The following is a 15,079-nucleotide window of genomic DNA, read 5'->3' as shown; positions in this document are numbered from 1 at the left end:
AGAAAGCTCTGTTTGTGGAAAAAAAAGGACGTTAAATTCGTTTGAGTACAGCGTCGCACGACCGCGCAAAATAGGGCCTGGTCTTTGAGCAGCCAAATCCTCTGAGGCTAAAGTAGTTAATTATATTTAGTATTTATTTTTTTATTATTTAGTATACTTAGTATTTAATATAAAAATATATATATTTGATCAGAATGAGCCGCTTTTAATGGCTAGAAGTCCTGCATTGATGACGCGGCCGCACCTCCGTCCCACCTCCTCTCAGTCTGCTCTCCCGCTCTTAAAATCTACCTCGACCCGATCTGGGCATGCGCACTGTGAGGCTGCTGTATGACGCGGCTGAACCGGAAGTGAAAAGTCGAGATTTTTCATGGGTCAAGGAAATTTCTAAGAAGGATCAAACTAGCTTTATATTTGTGTCACACTATTTCTCTCGGCGTTAGGGATGCTTTATTGCCGCCCGGAAAGAAAAATCAAAGGAGAACCAGCAGCAGAAAAAGCGCGTCGCATAAAGTGACGTCATGCTCAGCGCCGAGTCGGAGAGCTTCTGGTTGCCGTGGGAACCGTGGACGCGGGCCTGTACAGTGTTCAGCCAGGTTACTGTATTGCTGGACCATGCAGTTTATAGATGAGACCGTGGAGGAGGCGGCTGTGGAGTCTGTGTGGAGGAAATCCCAGGAGAGCCACTGCGAATCTGTGAGTGAATCATGGCACCCAGACCTGTCACCATAGCAATACAGAGACTGCCATTGCACTGCACACCAGTCATAGGAAAACACCAGGCTATGTCATCTGTAGGTGCATTTCACTGCACTCCCCTCTGCTATAGTTCACAGCTCTTCTCCTGAACCCCCTGGAGCCTGTGTTGTCCCCCCCCCCACCTGGAGCCTGTGTTGTCCCCCCCCCCACCTGGAGCCTGTGTTGTCCCCCCCCCCCCTGGAGCCTGTGTCCCCCCCCCCCCTGGAGCCTGTGTCCCCCCCCCCCCGGAGCCTGTGTTGTCCCCCCACCTGGAGCCTGTGTTGTCCCCCCCCCCCCCGGAGCCTGTGTTGTCCCCCCCCCCCCTGGAGCCTGTGTTGTCCCCCCACCTGGATCCTGTGTTGTCCCCCCCCCCCACCTGGATCCTGTGTTGTCCCCCCCCCTGGAGCCTGTGTTGTCCCCCCCCCCACCTGGAGCCTGTGTTGCGCCCCCCCCCACCAGAGCCAGTGTTGTCCCCCCCCCCACCGGAGCCAGTGTTGTCCCCCCCCCCCCCGGAGCCTGTGTTGTCCCCCCCCCCCCCGGAGCCTGTGTTGTCCCCCCCCCCCCGGAGCCTGTGTTGTCCCCCCCCCCCCCGGAGCCTGTGTTGTCCCCCCCCCCCCCGGAGCCTGTGTTGTCCCCCCCCCCCCGGAGCCTGTGTTGTCCCCCCCCCACCTGGAGCCTGTGTTGTCTCCCCCCCACCTGGAGCCTGTGTTGTCCCCCCCCCCACCTGGAGCCTGTGTTGTCCCCCCCCCCACCTGGAGCCTGTGTTGTCCCCCCCCCACCTGGAGCCTGTGTTGCGCCCCCCCCGGAGCCTGTGTTGCGCCCCCCCCCCGGAGCCTGTGTTGTCCCCCCCCCACCTGGAGCCTGTGTTATCCCCCCCCCCCCCCCCCCGGAGCCTGTGTTGATTGCTCCAGAATAAATCAAATAAATTAATAATTTAATAGCATGCACCCCCAGTCGCAGGGTATGTTTTTCCAGGGGAACGCACCTCCAACACTGAATGTATATACATGTGTCCCCCATCACGCAGCCTGTGTCCCCTGTCATCATGCAGCCTGTGTCCCCATTATATAATGGCAAGGTGTGCTGGACAGTCTATTGATGACAACTTATAGGGGATCTATTGTTCCTGGAGGGGATCTATTTTTGCATGATGGTCTATTGCTGCTGTTGGGAGAACTACTGTTGCTGGGGGGGGGGAGGGGTGTTATTGTTGCTGGATAGAGATGGGCTCAGGCGTGTTTGGGATCCTAGTCCCAACCCACCTGAGCCTATCTCTATTGCTGAAAGTGATCTACTGTTGAGGGAGGGGGTCTGACTGCTGGAGGGATCTATTGTCGCTGGTGGGGATTTACTGTTAAGGGAGGGGTCCATTGTTGCTGGTTGCTGGAGAGTCTATTGATGCTGGGCTGGCTGTTGGGAAATCTGTTGTTGCTGCCGGGGTCTATTGCTGCTGGCTGTGGGGGATCTACTGCCTTTTTTGATATTAACAAATTTTATGCAAATTACTTAGCACCACAAAATGATACATGGTTCTGTATTCTGTAAAAGGGGCGTTACTGGGAGGTGGGTAGGGGGTGGATCCAAGTGATGGGGCTCAGAGGTTTGTAGGGGGCAGAGACAAGAAGTGACTCAAAAGGGGAGTGGGGAGGGGTTCCTGAATTTCTACTGGTTAGCTGACTGCATCAGTGATACCAGGTAGAGATGAGCTCCGAAATCATCCCCAGCCGAACGTATTACTGTGGGATGGTTCATTCCTCTTTGTAAACAAAGAGGCGGGCTGTGGAGTGGAAATGACCCAGCTCACCTTTTTGTAAACAAAGAGACGGGCTGTGGAGTGGAAATGACCCAGTTCACCTTTTTGTAAACAAAGAGGCGGGCTGTGGAGTGGAAATTACCCAGCCCGCCTTTTTGTAAACAAAGAGGCGGGCTGTGGAGTGGAAATGACCCAGCTCTCTTTTTTGTAAACAAAGAGGCGGGCTGTGGAGTGGAAATGACCCAGCTCTCCTTTTTGTAAACAAAGAGGCGGGCTGTGGAGTGGAAATGACCCAGCTCTCTTTTTTGTAAACAAAGAGGCGGGCTGTGGAGTGGAAATGACCCAGCTCTCCTTTTTGTAAACAAAGAGGCGGGCTGTGGAGTGGAAATTACCCAGCTCACCTTTTTGTAAACAAAGAGGTGGGCTGTGGAGTGGAAATGACCCAGTTCACCTTTTTGTAAACAAAGAGGTGGGCTGTGGAGTGGAAATGACCCACTTCACTTTTTTGTAAACAAAGAGGCGGGCTGTGGAGTGGAAATGACCCAGCTCTCTTTTTTGTAAACAAAGAGGCGGGCTGTGGAGTGGAAATGACCCAGCTCTCCTTTTTGTAAACAAAGAGGCGGGCTGTGGAGTGGAAATGACCCAGCTCTCTTTTTTGTAAACAAAGAGGCGGGCTGTGGAGTGGAAATGACCCAGCTCTCCTTTTTGTAAACAAAGAGGCGGGCTGTGGAGTGGAAATTACCCAGCTCACCTTTTTGTAAACAAAGAGGTGGGCTGTGGAGTGGAAATGACCCACTTCACCTTTTTGTAAACAAAGAGGCGGGCTGTGGAGTGGAAATGACCCAGTTCACCTTTTTGTAAACAAAGAGGCGGGTTGTGGAGTGGAAATGACCCAGTTCACCTTTTTGTAAACAAAGAGGCGGGCTGTGGAGTGGAAATGACCCAGCCCGCAGCTCACTGGAGTAAAAAAAATGAGCAAGTTCAGAGTTAGTGATGAGCTTAGGCGTGATCGCAGTGATCCGATCCGCTGGACGGATGGAAAATAGGGTTTCCATCTGTCCAGATTTGACGGATCGGATCGGATGTCAGCGGACATGTCTCCGCTGACATCCAATGCCCCATAGGGATGCATGGGGGGACCGTTCAGATCCACCAAAAAAAAAAATGGACAGGCGGATCTGAACGGTCCGCCTGTGTGAAAGGGGCCTAAATGACCAGGCCATTTGTTGAGATTCAGCACTGCGTTACGTTAACGGACAATTGCGCGGTCATGCCACGCTGTACCCAAATAAAATTTATGTCCTTTTTTTCCCCACAAATAGGAGCTTTCTTTTTGTGGTATTTGATCACCTGTGCGATTTTTAGTTTTTGCGCTATAAACAAAAAAAGAGCGACAATTCTGAAAAAAAAAACAAAACCTTTTTTACTTTCTGCTATATAACATCCACAATGCAAAAAAATAAAATCATTTTTTTTTCATTCTTTTAGGCCAATTTGTATTCTGCTACATATTTTTGGTAAAAAAAAAAAAAAGAAAAAAACAATCGCAATAAGCGTATTTTAATTGGTTTGCGCAAAATGTATCATGTCTACAAACTAGGGGAAAGATTTGTCATTTTTATTTTTTTTTTACTAGTAATGGCGGCGATCTGTGATTTTTAGTGGGACTTCAACATTTGCGGCGGACAGATCGGACCCCTAACTGACATTTTTGACACTTTTGGGGGTACCAGTGATATTACTACAGTAATCAGTGCTAAAAATATGCACTGTTACTGTAATAATGACACTGGTAGGGAAGGGGTTAACCCAGGGGCGATCAAAGGTTTAAATGTGAGCCTAGGGGGTATTTTCTAACTGTGGGGGGGGGGGTTGTGAAATCAACACAGAGACCTGTGTTCCTAAATAGGAGGAACACAGGCGCTCTGTATTGATTCCTGAGAGAACAAAGGTCTGCTGTGGGGATCTATTATTGATGTTGCTGGGAGGGATCTACTTTTGAGAGAGGGATCTACTGTTGCTGGCTGCTGGAGAGTCTATTGATGCTGGGCTGGCTGCTGGGGAATCTGTTTTTGCTGCCGGGGTCTATTGTTGTTGGGGTCCGTTGTTGCTGGGGGGGTCTATTGCTGCTTGCTGTGGGGGATCTACTGATTTTCTTGGTATTAACACATTTTTTTATACAAATCAGTGACAGTTGGAAGCTATAATTCTGCCATTGCTGACTTCCTTTATACCAGTCTATTTCACCTGTAGGTGTATTTCACTGCATTGGTTGGCCATCTTGCTTCCCCCTCCCCTCTGCTATAGTTCACAGCTCTTCTCCTGACCCCCCTGGAGTCTGTGCGGTCCCCTGACCAAGACTGATTGCTCCAGAATATTTAAAATAAATGAACAATTAAATAGCACGCACCCCTTTTTTTCAGGGGGAACGCACCTCCAGCACTGAATGTATATAATGTCAAAGGGTGCTGGGGTGTGCTTTAGGGTCTATTGATGCTGGCTTCTGGGGGTTTTATTTTTGGCATGGTGGTCTATCGCTGCTGGGGAGGTCTGTTGTTGCTGGTGGGGGAGGTGGAGGAGGGGGGTAATTGTTGCTGGATAGAGGTGGGCTCAGGTGTGTTTGGAATCCTAGTCCTGACTCACCTACCTGATCCAGCCAGGAAGCCGACACTGCACACCGCTAATCACAGACATTGAGACATTTCCCGGTCCACAGCTGCACAGACCAGAAAATGTCTCACTGTCTGTGGTTAGAGGTGTGCAGTGTCGGCTTCCTGGTGGGATCGGGCAGGTGGGTTGGGACTGGGATCCTGAACACGTCTAAACCCATTTCTATTGCTGGAAGGGATCTATTGTTGAGGGAGGTGTCTTTTGTTACTGGCTGCTGGAGGATCTATTGTTGCTGGGGAGATCTATTGTCGTTGGTGGGGATCCATTATTGCTTGTTGGGCTATTGTTGGGAGGGATCTACTGTTGAGGGAGGGGTCTATTGTTGCTGGCTGCTGGAGAGTCTATTGATGCTGGACTGGCTGCTAGGAAATCTGTTGTTGCTGCCGGGGTCTATTGTTGCTGGGGGGGGGGGGTCTAATGCTGCTGGCTGTGGGGGGATCTACTGCTTTTCTTGGTATCATTAACACATTTTACACAAATCAGGGACAGTGGGGATCGGGCAGGTGGGTTGGGACTAGGATCCCGAACACGCCTGAGCCCATCTCTATCCAGCAACAATAACCCCCCCCAAGCAACAATAGACCTCCCCAGCAGCGATAGACCACAATGCAAAAATAGATCCCCTCCAGGAACAATAGATGATCCAGAAGCCAGCATCAATAGACCCTCCAGCACCCCTTGCCATTATATACATGTAGATCCCTTCCCGCAATAGAGCTAGGCTCAGGCGTGTTTGGGATCCTAGTCCCAATCCACCTGCCCAATCCCGCCAGGAAGCCGACTCTGCACACCGTTAATCACAGACAGTGAGATATTTCCCAGTATGTGGAGCTACAGACCAGGAAATGTCTCAATGCCTGTGATTATCGGTGTACAGTGTCGGCTTCCAGGGGGAACACACCTCCAGCACTGAATGTATATAATAGCAAGGTGTGCTGGAGGGTCTATTGATGCTGACTTCTGGGGGATCTATTGTTCCTGGAGGGGATCTATTTTTGGTCTATTGCTGCTGTTGGGAGAATTACTGTTGCTGGGGGGGGGGGGGGTTAATTGTTGCTGGATAGAGATGGGCTCAGGCGTGTTTGGGATCCTAGTCCCAACCCTCCTGAGCCCATCTCTATTGCTGGAAGCAATCTACTGTTGAGGGAGGGGCTCTATTGTCGCTGGTGGGTATCTATTGTCGCTGGTGGGGATTTAATGTTAAGGGAGGAGTCTATTGTTGCTGGAGGGTCTATTGATGCTGGACTGGCTGTTGGGAAATCTGTTGTTGCTGCCGGGGTCTATTGCTGCTGGCCGTGGGGGATCTACTGCTTTTTTTGATATGAACACATTTTATACAAATGACTTAGCATCACAAAATGATACATGGTTCGGTATTCTATAAAAGGGGCGGTACTGGGAGGTGGGTAGTGGGTGGATCCGAGGGATGGGGCTCAGAGGTGTGTAGGGAGCAGAGACAAGAAGTGACTCAGAAGGGGAGTGGGGGATAGGGATGCACCGATCCGACTTTTTTGGACCCGATACCGATATCTGGCATTGTGAAATCGCCGATACCGGAACCGATCCGGAGCTACACACAAAGCAAGCGGCTGCAGTACAGAGCAAAGCCGCTGCTTCATGTGTACGGCTCCTCCATTCACAGGCGGAGTGCATCTGATATCACTCTGCCTGTGATTTGGACCTATACAGGAAGTAGCGGCTCCCATCCCATACTACTACTGCACCTAGTAAGGGATGGCTGAGCCGTTACCAAGCAAAAACCGGATCGGCCAGTGGATCGGTCAATTTTACCGATCCCCCCGATCCATCTAAAATGGCCATATCCGATATCCGATCCGAATATTGGATCGGTGCATCCCTAGTGGGGGAGGGGTTCCGGTTGCTCTTTATTCTCAGTACTAGGATTAAATCTGAGCCACTAGAGGCCTATCAGCTGACAGCTGTAAGATTTACCGTTGGTGAAGGGGGATAAAAGCAACATGAATGACACAGACTATGCCTGGGGAACACAGGTTAGGGAGTGGGAATAGAGAAGCAGAAGAGGTGACAAGACAAGGGAGAGCCAAAATAATTAAACTTACAATGATAATGTGTTGTCCCTCTATTTCTCCCTCATCCACATCCTGTGAACTTTAAGCTTCTGCCGGCCTTCCTCTCTAGTTGAGCCAAGACATACAATCAAAGCAGGAAATGTATAGATTTTAATTGAAGAAAGTGCCATATAGTTATAGAGACCAAGGAGAGGGGAAGAGTTTCCAGTAAGGAAGGGACTTCTCTGAGTTTCAATAAAATGGCGGCCTCCAGCAAGACAAAGCAGGAGCAGTGCTGGAGGCAATTTACAGCACATACTAATTTTGGTAGCAAAATTATTAATATGGAATGGCTATGGCAAAGAACATTAATTGATATCAAATTGTTATGGGTAAAGTTCCAAATAGGTCAAATATGGTAAAGAAAAAAACTGTTAGAATGAAGTTCGAAAGGGCAAATATGGTAAAAAAAAATTTACGTTGCAAGGAATTCTCAGTATTTTTGCTTGCACACGACTGGATAATGGAAGTCAACCGAATTTCACCTAATTCACAGCACTTTGCAAAATTCTCTTGCAAATGATGTGATTAGGGGTATGTGAGATGATTGCGTCCACACACACCTACACAGGTTGAACGGGATGGACTATTATCTTTATTCAACCTCAACAACTATGTACCGTATTTATCGGCATATAACACGCACTTTTTCCTCCTAAAAATGGACGAAAAAGTAGCAGTGCGCGTTATACGCCAATATAAGGAAAAAAAAAGTCCAGAAAGCACTAGCAGCGCCGAGAGGTAGAAGGAGGCGGGCGCCGCCGATGAGAAGGGAGGGCGCGCTGTCATCGGAAGTCCTGCCTCCTATGCCAACGTCAATCCTAGGCGCCGGGACTTCGATGACAGCGCGTCCTTTCTTCTCCTCGGCGCCGCCCGCCCCCTTCTACCTCTCGCCGCTGCTTTTTGGACAAGTGATTTGGCGAGGCTGCAATTATGGACGCTGGCGCGGCTGCAATTATGGGCACTGGCGAGGTTGCAATTATGGGCACTGGTGAGGCTGCAATTTTGGGCACTGCACTGGCGAGGCTGCAATTATGGGCACTGGCGCTGGCGAGGCTGCAATTATGGGCACTGGCGCTGGCGAGGCTGCAATTATGGGCACTGGCGAGGTTGCAATTATGGGCACTGGTGAGGCTGCAATTATGGGCACTGCGCTGGTGAGGCTGCATGTATGGGCACTGGTGCTGGCGAGGCTGCAATTATGGGCACTGGCGAGGCTGCAATTTTGGGCACTGCGCTGGCGAGGCTGCATGTATGGGCACTGGTGATGGCGAGGCTGCAATTATGGGCACTGGCGCTGGCGAGGCTGCAATTATGGACGCTGGCGAGGCTGCAATTATGGGCACTGGCGAGGCTGCATGTATGGGCACTGGCGCTGGCGCGGCTGCAATTATGGGCGCTGGCGCGGCTGCAATTATGGGCACTGGCGAGGTTGCAATTATGGGCACTGGTGAGGCTGCAATTATGGGCACTGCGCTGGTGAGGCTGCATGTATAGGCACTGGTGCTGGCGAGGCTGCAATTATGGGCACTGGCGAGGCTGCAATTATGGGCACTGCGCTGGCGAGGCTGCATGTATGGGCACTGGCGCTGGCGAGGCTGCAATTATGGGCACTGCGCTGGCGAGGCTGCATGTATGGGCACTGGTGCTGGCGAGGCTGCAATTATGGGCACTGGTGCTGGCGAGGCTGCAATTATGGGCACTGGCGAGGCTGCATTTATGGGCACTGGCGAGGCTGCATGTATGGGCACTGGCGCCGGCGAGGCTGCAATTATGGGCACTGCGCTGGCGAGGCTGCATGTATGGGCACTGGTGCTGGCGAGGCTGCAATTATGGGCACTGGTGTTGGCGAGGCTGCATGTATGGGCACTGGCGCCGGCGAGGCTGCAATTATGGGCACTGCGCTGGCGAGGCTGCATGTATGGGCACTGGTGCTGGCGAGGCTGCAATTATGGGCACTGGTGCTGGCGAGGCTGCATGTATGGGCACTGGCGAGGCTGCATGTATGGGCACTGGCGAGGCTGCATGTATGGGTACTGCACTGGCAAGACTGCATTCATGGGCACTGGTAAGACTACATTTAATTTTTAAAAAATGTTCTGAGTTCAAAGCTGTTTATTTTAAATTTCAGCTTTTTTCCTGAAATTTCTGCCCTAAAATTTAGGTGCGTGTTATACGCCGGCGCGTGTTATATGCCGATAAATACGGTAAATTAAACAGCATATTGGTAAATCAACCACTGTGCCTCTATGTGGATGCAGCCATCTTGGTGGTGGCAGAGCTTTGCCCTTTCACATTATCATTTTGTGACTTGATTAAAGCATTCCTCCATCTTTTTTTTTTTAGAAAAGCTGCCAGACACGGCCCATTGCCACTGAAGAGTTATCCCTACAAGTGGGCACAGTCTCTGAGGCTGGAACTCAGACTGAATGGAAACATGACCAGAGAGCATTGGACATTGACCTCGGGCCACTTCTAGATTACCCAGATGTGGGAGCATTTCTCAAACGTGTAGAAGGAGATATGATCAGAGAACTAAAGAAAAACTGGAGAAGCCACGCATTTGATGGCTATGAAGTGACCTGGGAAGAGCCAAATTCACAGGTAAGATACATCGTAATTCTGGAACAAATCCATCTCTGCATTGTACTGGAATTCGGCAAACTGCTCCAAGCTCTTAAGACAGTTTTCTTTGTGTGGGCAATGCTAGCTCCTAAAACTGAGCTCCAGACAAAACAGATAAATAGTTGAAATGCATACAGTGCCTTGAAAAAGTATTCATACCCCTGGAAATTGTCCACATTTTGTCATGTTACAACCCAAAAACGCAAATGTATTTAATTGGGATTTTATGTGATAAAGTAATTATAAAGTGATTGATTTAAATCACATATGACAATTGGCACCTCGTTAATTTAGCGCACCAGACCTATTTTTTCAATTTTATGTGATAGACGCACACAAAGTGGCACATAATTGTGAAGTGGAAGGCAAATGAGAAATGGTTTTCAAAACTTTTTACATATAAATATGTGAAAAGTGGGGCGTACATTTGTATTCAGGCCCCTTTACTCTGATACCCCTAACTAAAATCTAGTAGAACCAATTGCCTTCAGAAGTCCCCTATTTCATTAATAGAGTCTACCTGTGTGTAATTTATTCTCAGTATAAATACAGCTGTTCTCTGGAGCCCTCAGAGGTTTGTTAGAGAACCTTAGTGAGCAAACAGCATTATGAAGGCCAAGGAACAGACCAGGCAGGTCAGGGATAAAGTTGTGGAGAAGTCTGAGGCAGGGTTGGGTTGTAAAAACAATACGCTCCCTCACTCGGTATTCTATATCACAGGAGAATGCTGGGAGTAGGGGGGCGTCTTTCTTTTATGCTATTCACTAGTCCTGAAGGCGGAGTAGAGGCGGAGCTCTATCACAGGTATACTGCCATGGATAGGCACCAGGAAAGGAAAATTATGGTAAGTATGATACAATTTTCCATTTTTTTTTTTTTTTTGGACAGAGCGGAGAGGGATTAGAACAGTCAGATTTCCCTGCTGCCGGTGGCCCTGTTAGGGAGATTCACCCTCTCCATTTGTCCTGTTTACCATTATCACTGAAAGTAAAAGGAAATCCCACATTTTGGGTAAGCCCCCAGAACAGTAATAGAGGAGAAATCTTCCAATGGGGGACACTTTGGAGGGATTTCCTCTCACTTCCTGTTTTGCCAGTGGGACAGGAAGTGAAGGGAACACAATGGGACGCAGATGGCAAAAATAACAAAAACGTAATAGCAGGAGTTATGACCCTCCCTTACTCTAGCCAAAATTTAATAAAAAAGTTTTGCCTGTTAGTTATACTTTTTTTTTTTTTTTAGTTTTTATGTCTGCCTGGGTGTTCTATGGTTTCTGGAGTTTCATTCTGCTCTCATTCATTTATATTTAGGTGTCGTGCTTGCACAGCTTGCAGTATTTGGAGGCTGCAGCTAAACATCTTGAAGTTACTAGCGTCTCTTGGAACTCGACTGGGTCAGTTATTGGCTGTTCTTATGGAAGGTAGGTGCATGGCTGGTGGAACAGAATCCAGTGTGTATACAGCCACAGGACTGAGAGTCCTTCATGTGACATCACTGATGACACTGCTTATTACGGGAATCATGAGTAGATATATTACATTTGACTTTCTTTTAAAGACTTTTTGCCTGGAAAAAATATTCAAGTGACAGTAAGCCCCAGTTCACACTAGGGCGACCTGTGAGGCGACCTGGTCGCCTCACAGGTCGCCTCCCATAGGGAAGCTACGGACCCGTTCTAATAGGAGCGACACAAGTCGCTCCGACCTAGAAAAAGGGTCTGGAGCTTCTTTGGGGCGACCAGGAGGCGACCGCCATAGACTTCAATGTTATGAAGTCTGTGGCGGCCGCTCCGAGGTTGCGGCGCCCTGCTCGCACCGCGATCTCGGAGGTCGCCCCTGAAAGTAGCTTCGCGCCAGTGTGAACCGGCGCTAAGACCGAATAGAATACACCTTCCTTGTTTTATTTTTTGGAACGCCCCAAGCCAGTTGTTCTAATGAGTGTCAGGAAAATATCCCGGCATTTACAGTATATCCACAGAGGTAGCACCGTCAATTTGATCCAACCACCATAGATAGGCAAAAGTGGAAGGCGTAAAAAAATGTAGAAACACCCTGTTCCAGTTACATAATCCCATCCTTGGTGTCTGACTTCATAGGCGTTACTCCTTCAATTTCCATAACTAGGTACTGTTGTCAATACGCAGGGGTATAGATGTTAATACTGCATTAAAGGTGAAGACCCATACCCCTGTTCTCATGTATGGTTGTTTCCAGTTTGACGTAGATGGCTTCTTTCAAACCTTTACTGTACCATCTAAGGTATGTAGGTATGGACCATAGGGTGAGTACCTGGATTGAAAAGTTGCTACAGGGGCGAGTCCAAAGGGTGGTGATAAATGGAGAGTACTCGGAGTGGTCTGATGTGGAATGTGGGGTCCCCCAAGGATCTGTCCTGGGGCAAATCCTGTTTAATTTATTCATAAACGATATAGAGGATGGAATAAACAGCTCAATCTCAGTATTTGCAAATTATACAAAGCTAAGCAGGGCAATAACTTCCATGCAGGATGAGGAAACCTTACAAGAAGACCTAAACAAAATAATGGGGTGCGCAACTACACGGCAAATAAGGTCTAATGTTTAAAAATGTAAGGTAATGCATTTAAGTGCCGAAAATAGGAACGCAAGTTACTCGCTATGGGAGAACCTCTGGGGGAATCTAGAATGGAAAAGGACCTGGGGATCCTAGTAGATGACATGCTCAGTTCTGGGAAGCTACAGTTCATTGAGGGAGCCATGAATGCCAACATGTACTGTGGCATACTGAAGCAGAGCATGATCCCCTCCCTTTGAAGACTGGGCTGCAGGGCAGTATTCCAACATGATAATGACCCCAAACGCACCTCCAAGATGACCACTGCCTTGCTAAAGAAGCTGAGGGTAAAGGTGATGGACTGGCCAAGCATGTCTCCAGACCTAAACCCTACTGAGCATCTGTGGGGCATCCTCAAATGGAAGATGGAGGAGCGCGAGGTCTCTAACATCCACCAGCTCCGTGAAGTCGTCATGGAGGAGTGGAAGAGGACTCCAGTGGCAACCTGTGAGGCTCTGGTGAGCTCCATGCCCAAGAGGGTTAAGGCAGTGCTGGAAAATAATGGCGGCCACACAACTATTGACACTCTGGGCCCAATTTAGACATTTTCACTTGAGGTGTACTGACTTTTGTTGCCAGCGGTTTAGACATTAATGGCTGTGTGTTGTTATTTTGAGGGGACAGCAAATTTACACTGTTATACAAGCTGTACACTCACTACTTTACATTGTAGCAAAGTGTCATTTCTTCAGGGTTGTCACATGAAAAGATAGAATAAAATATTTACAAAAATGTGAGGGGTGTACTTAATTTTGTGAGATACTGTAGCTGCAGATCTCGCTTAGATCAGCTGGTATTGCGGTTCTTGTCACCCTGATGTAATAAAATCAGATGGCAATGGCGTTAAGGGCCATTTTGTATATCTCTTTTTTTGTACCAACGCTGAGCTGCATGTAGGCAGCTTATATAAGTGAATGGATACGTATCATCTGTACGGCCCCTGGCACAGAATCTGTGCATCTGAGGCAGTGCACCTGCCCCTGTGTTCATGTCAAACTGGGCTTTGCTGGGAGATTCTATGCATCTACAGTGGACAAAGAGTCTACACACCCCTGGTAAAATTTCATGTTTCTGTGATGTTTAAAAATGAGACAAAGATACATAAATTTCAGAACATTTTCCACCATTAATGTGACCTATAATCTGTACAACTTAGTTGAACAAAAAACTTAAATATTTGAGGTGGAGGAAAATAAAATAAAAAAAAAACTAACATAATATGGTTGCATAAGTGTGCACACCCTTAAACTAATACATTGTTGAAGCACCTTTTGATTTTTTTACAGTATTTTTGGGTATGAGTTTATCAGCATGGCACATCTTGACTTGGCAATATTTGCCCACTCTTCAAAAACCCTCCAAATCTGTCAGATTGCGAGGGCATCTCCTGTGCACAGCCCTCTTCGGGATCACCCCACAGATTTTCAATCGGATTCAGGTCTGGGCCATTCCAAAACGTTAATCTTCTTCTGGTGAAGTCATTCTTTTGTTGATTTGGATGTAAGCTTTGGGTCGTTGTCATGCTGAAAGATGAATCTGTCTGATCTGTCCGCCGCAATCCCAATAAAAATCGCTGATAGCCACCATTACTAATAAAAAATAAATAAAAAGTCCATAAATCTATCCCGTAGTTTGAAAATCGCTATAACTTTTGCGCAAAACTATATGCTTTTTGGGATATTTTTTTACCAAAAATATGTAGCAGAATACAAATTGGCCTAAACTGATAAAATACATTTGATTTTTAAATCTTTTTTTATTGGGAATGTTTTATAGCAGAAAGTAAAAAATATTGCTTTTTTTTTTTTTTGCAAAATTGTCGCTGTTTTTTTGTTTATAGCGCAAAATCTAAAAATCGCACAGGTGATCAAATACCACCAAAAGAAAGCTCTATTTGTGGGGGAAACAAAAGGACTTCAATTGTATTTGGGTATGGCGTTGCACGACTGGGCAATTGTCAATTTAGGCAACGCAGTGCCGAATCGCAAAAAATTGCCTGGTCATTAAGGGGTAAAACCTTCCGGGGGGCTAAAGTGGTTAAAGGTGGAAAAAGTTCTGAAGTTATTTATCTGCACAAAAAAGGAAGGAAATGGTCCCAATGGGGGTTTAAATGAGACATGTACATATAAGGGGAGTAGGAGACAGTAAGAAATGTAAATCTGTATCTGTGCAAAAAGGTTAACAAACCAACTAGATGGCACCCAGATGTATAGGAGCCTAGGAATAGTGATTTAAACCAGATTGTCCCAACATGTTTCAAAATCCTGAGATGATTTATTCATCAGGGGAAGGAGGAGCACAGAGTTGTCTATTTTAGAAAATAATGCAAAATGTCAGTATCCTAATATCTGCATACATCCAAGCAAAGAAAATAAAAAATGGTAGTAATCCATATAGGATAGAGGTTTACAGTCAGGGAAAACATCAGCCACACATGAATATCTTAGCCATGGTATCATACAGTAGTAGTGCTTACCAGAGCACAGTATGTCAAAATAAATTGAAAAGCAGTTGCGTCTTGGACCCCTGGAGGACTGGAACAACCACAAAACTACCAGAAAATTGGAGAAAGTGGTGTAGGTTTTTGCAAAGATTGCATAAACCAGGGAGG

At 47.6% G+C, this 15,079-nt stretch overlaps 1 protein-coding gene across 1 annotated transcript in view; it reads left to right on the top strand.

The window, feature by feature from the left end:
• Positions 1–417: 417 nt before the first annotated feature.
• DYNC2I2 (dynein 2 intermediate chain 2) overlaps positions 418–15,079 on the top strand; it is a 40,944-nt gene continuing 26,282 nt past the window's right edge. The window contains exons 1-3 of the mRNA XM_082263680.1: positions 418–696; positions 9,598–9,855; positions 11,187–11,296. Coding sequence (XP_082119806.1) covers positions 616–696; positions 9,598–9,855; positions 11,187–11,296 — 449 coding nt within the window. The 5' untranslated portion in view covers positions 418–615. The remainder of the gene's footprint in view (positions 697–9,597; positions 9,856–11,186; positions 11,297–15,079) is intronic.

Source organism: Pelophylax lessonae, assembly GCF_965119305.1.
Source record: "Pelophylax lessonae genome assembly, chromosome: 7".
Taxonomy (NCBI): Eukaryota; Metazoa; Chordata; class Amphibia; order Anura; family Ranidae; genus Pelophylax; species Pelophylax lessonae.
This window is presented reverse-complemented; position numbering and strand designations above follow the sequence as displayed.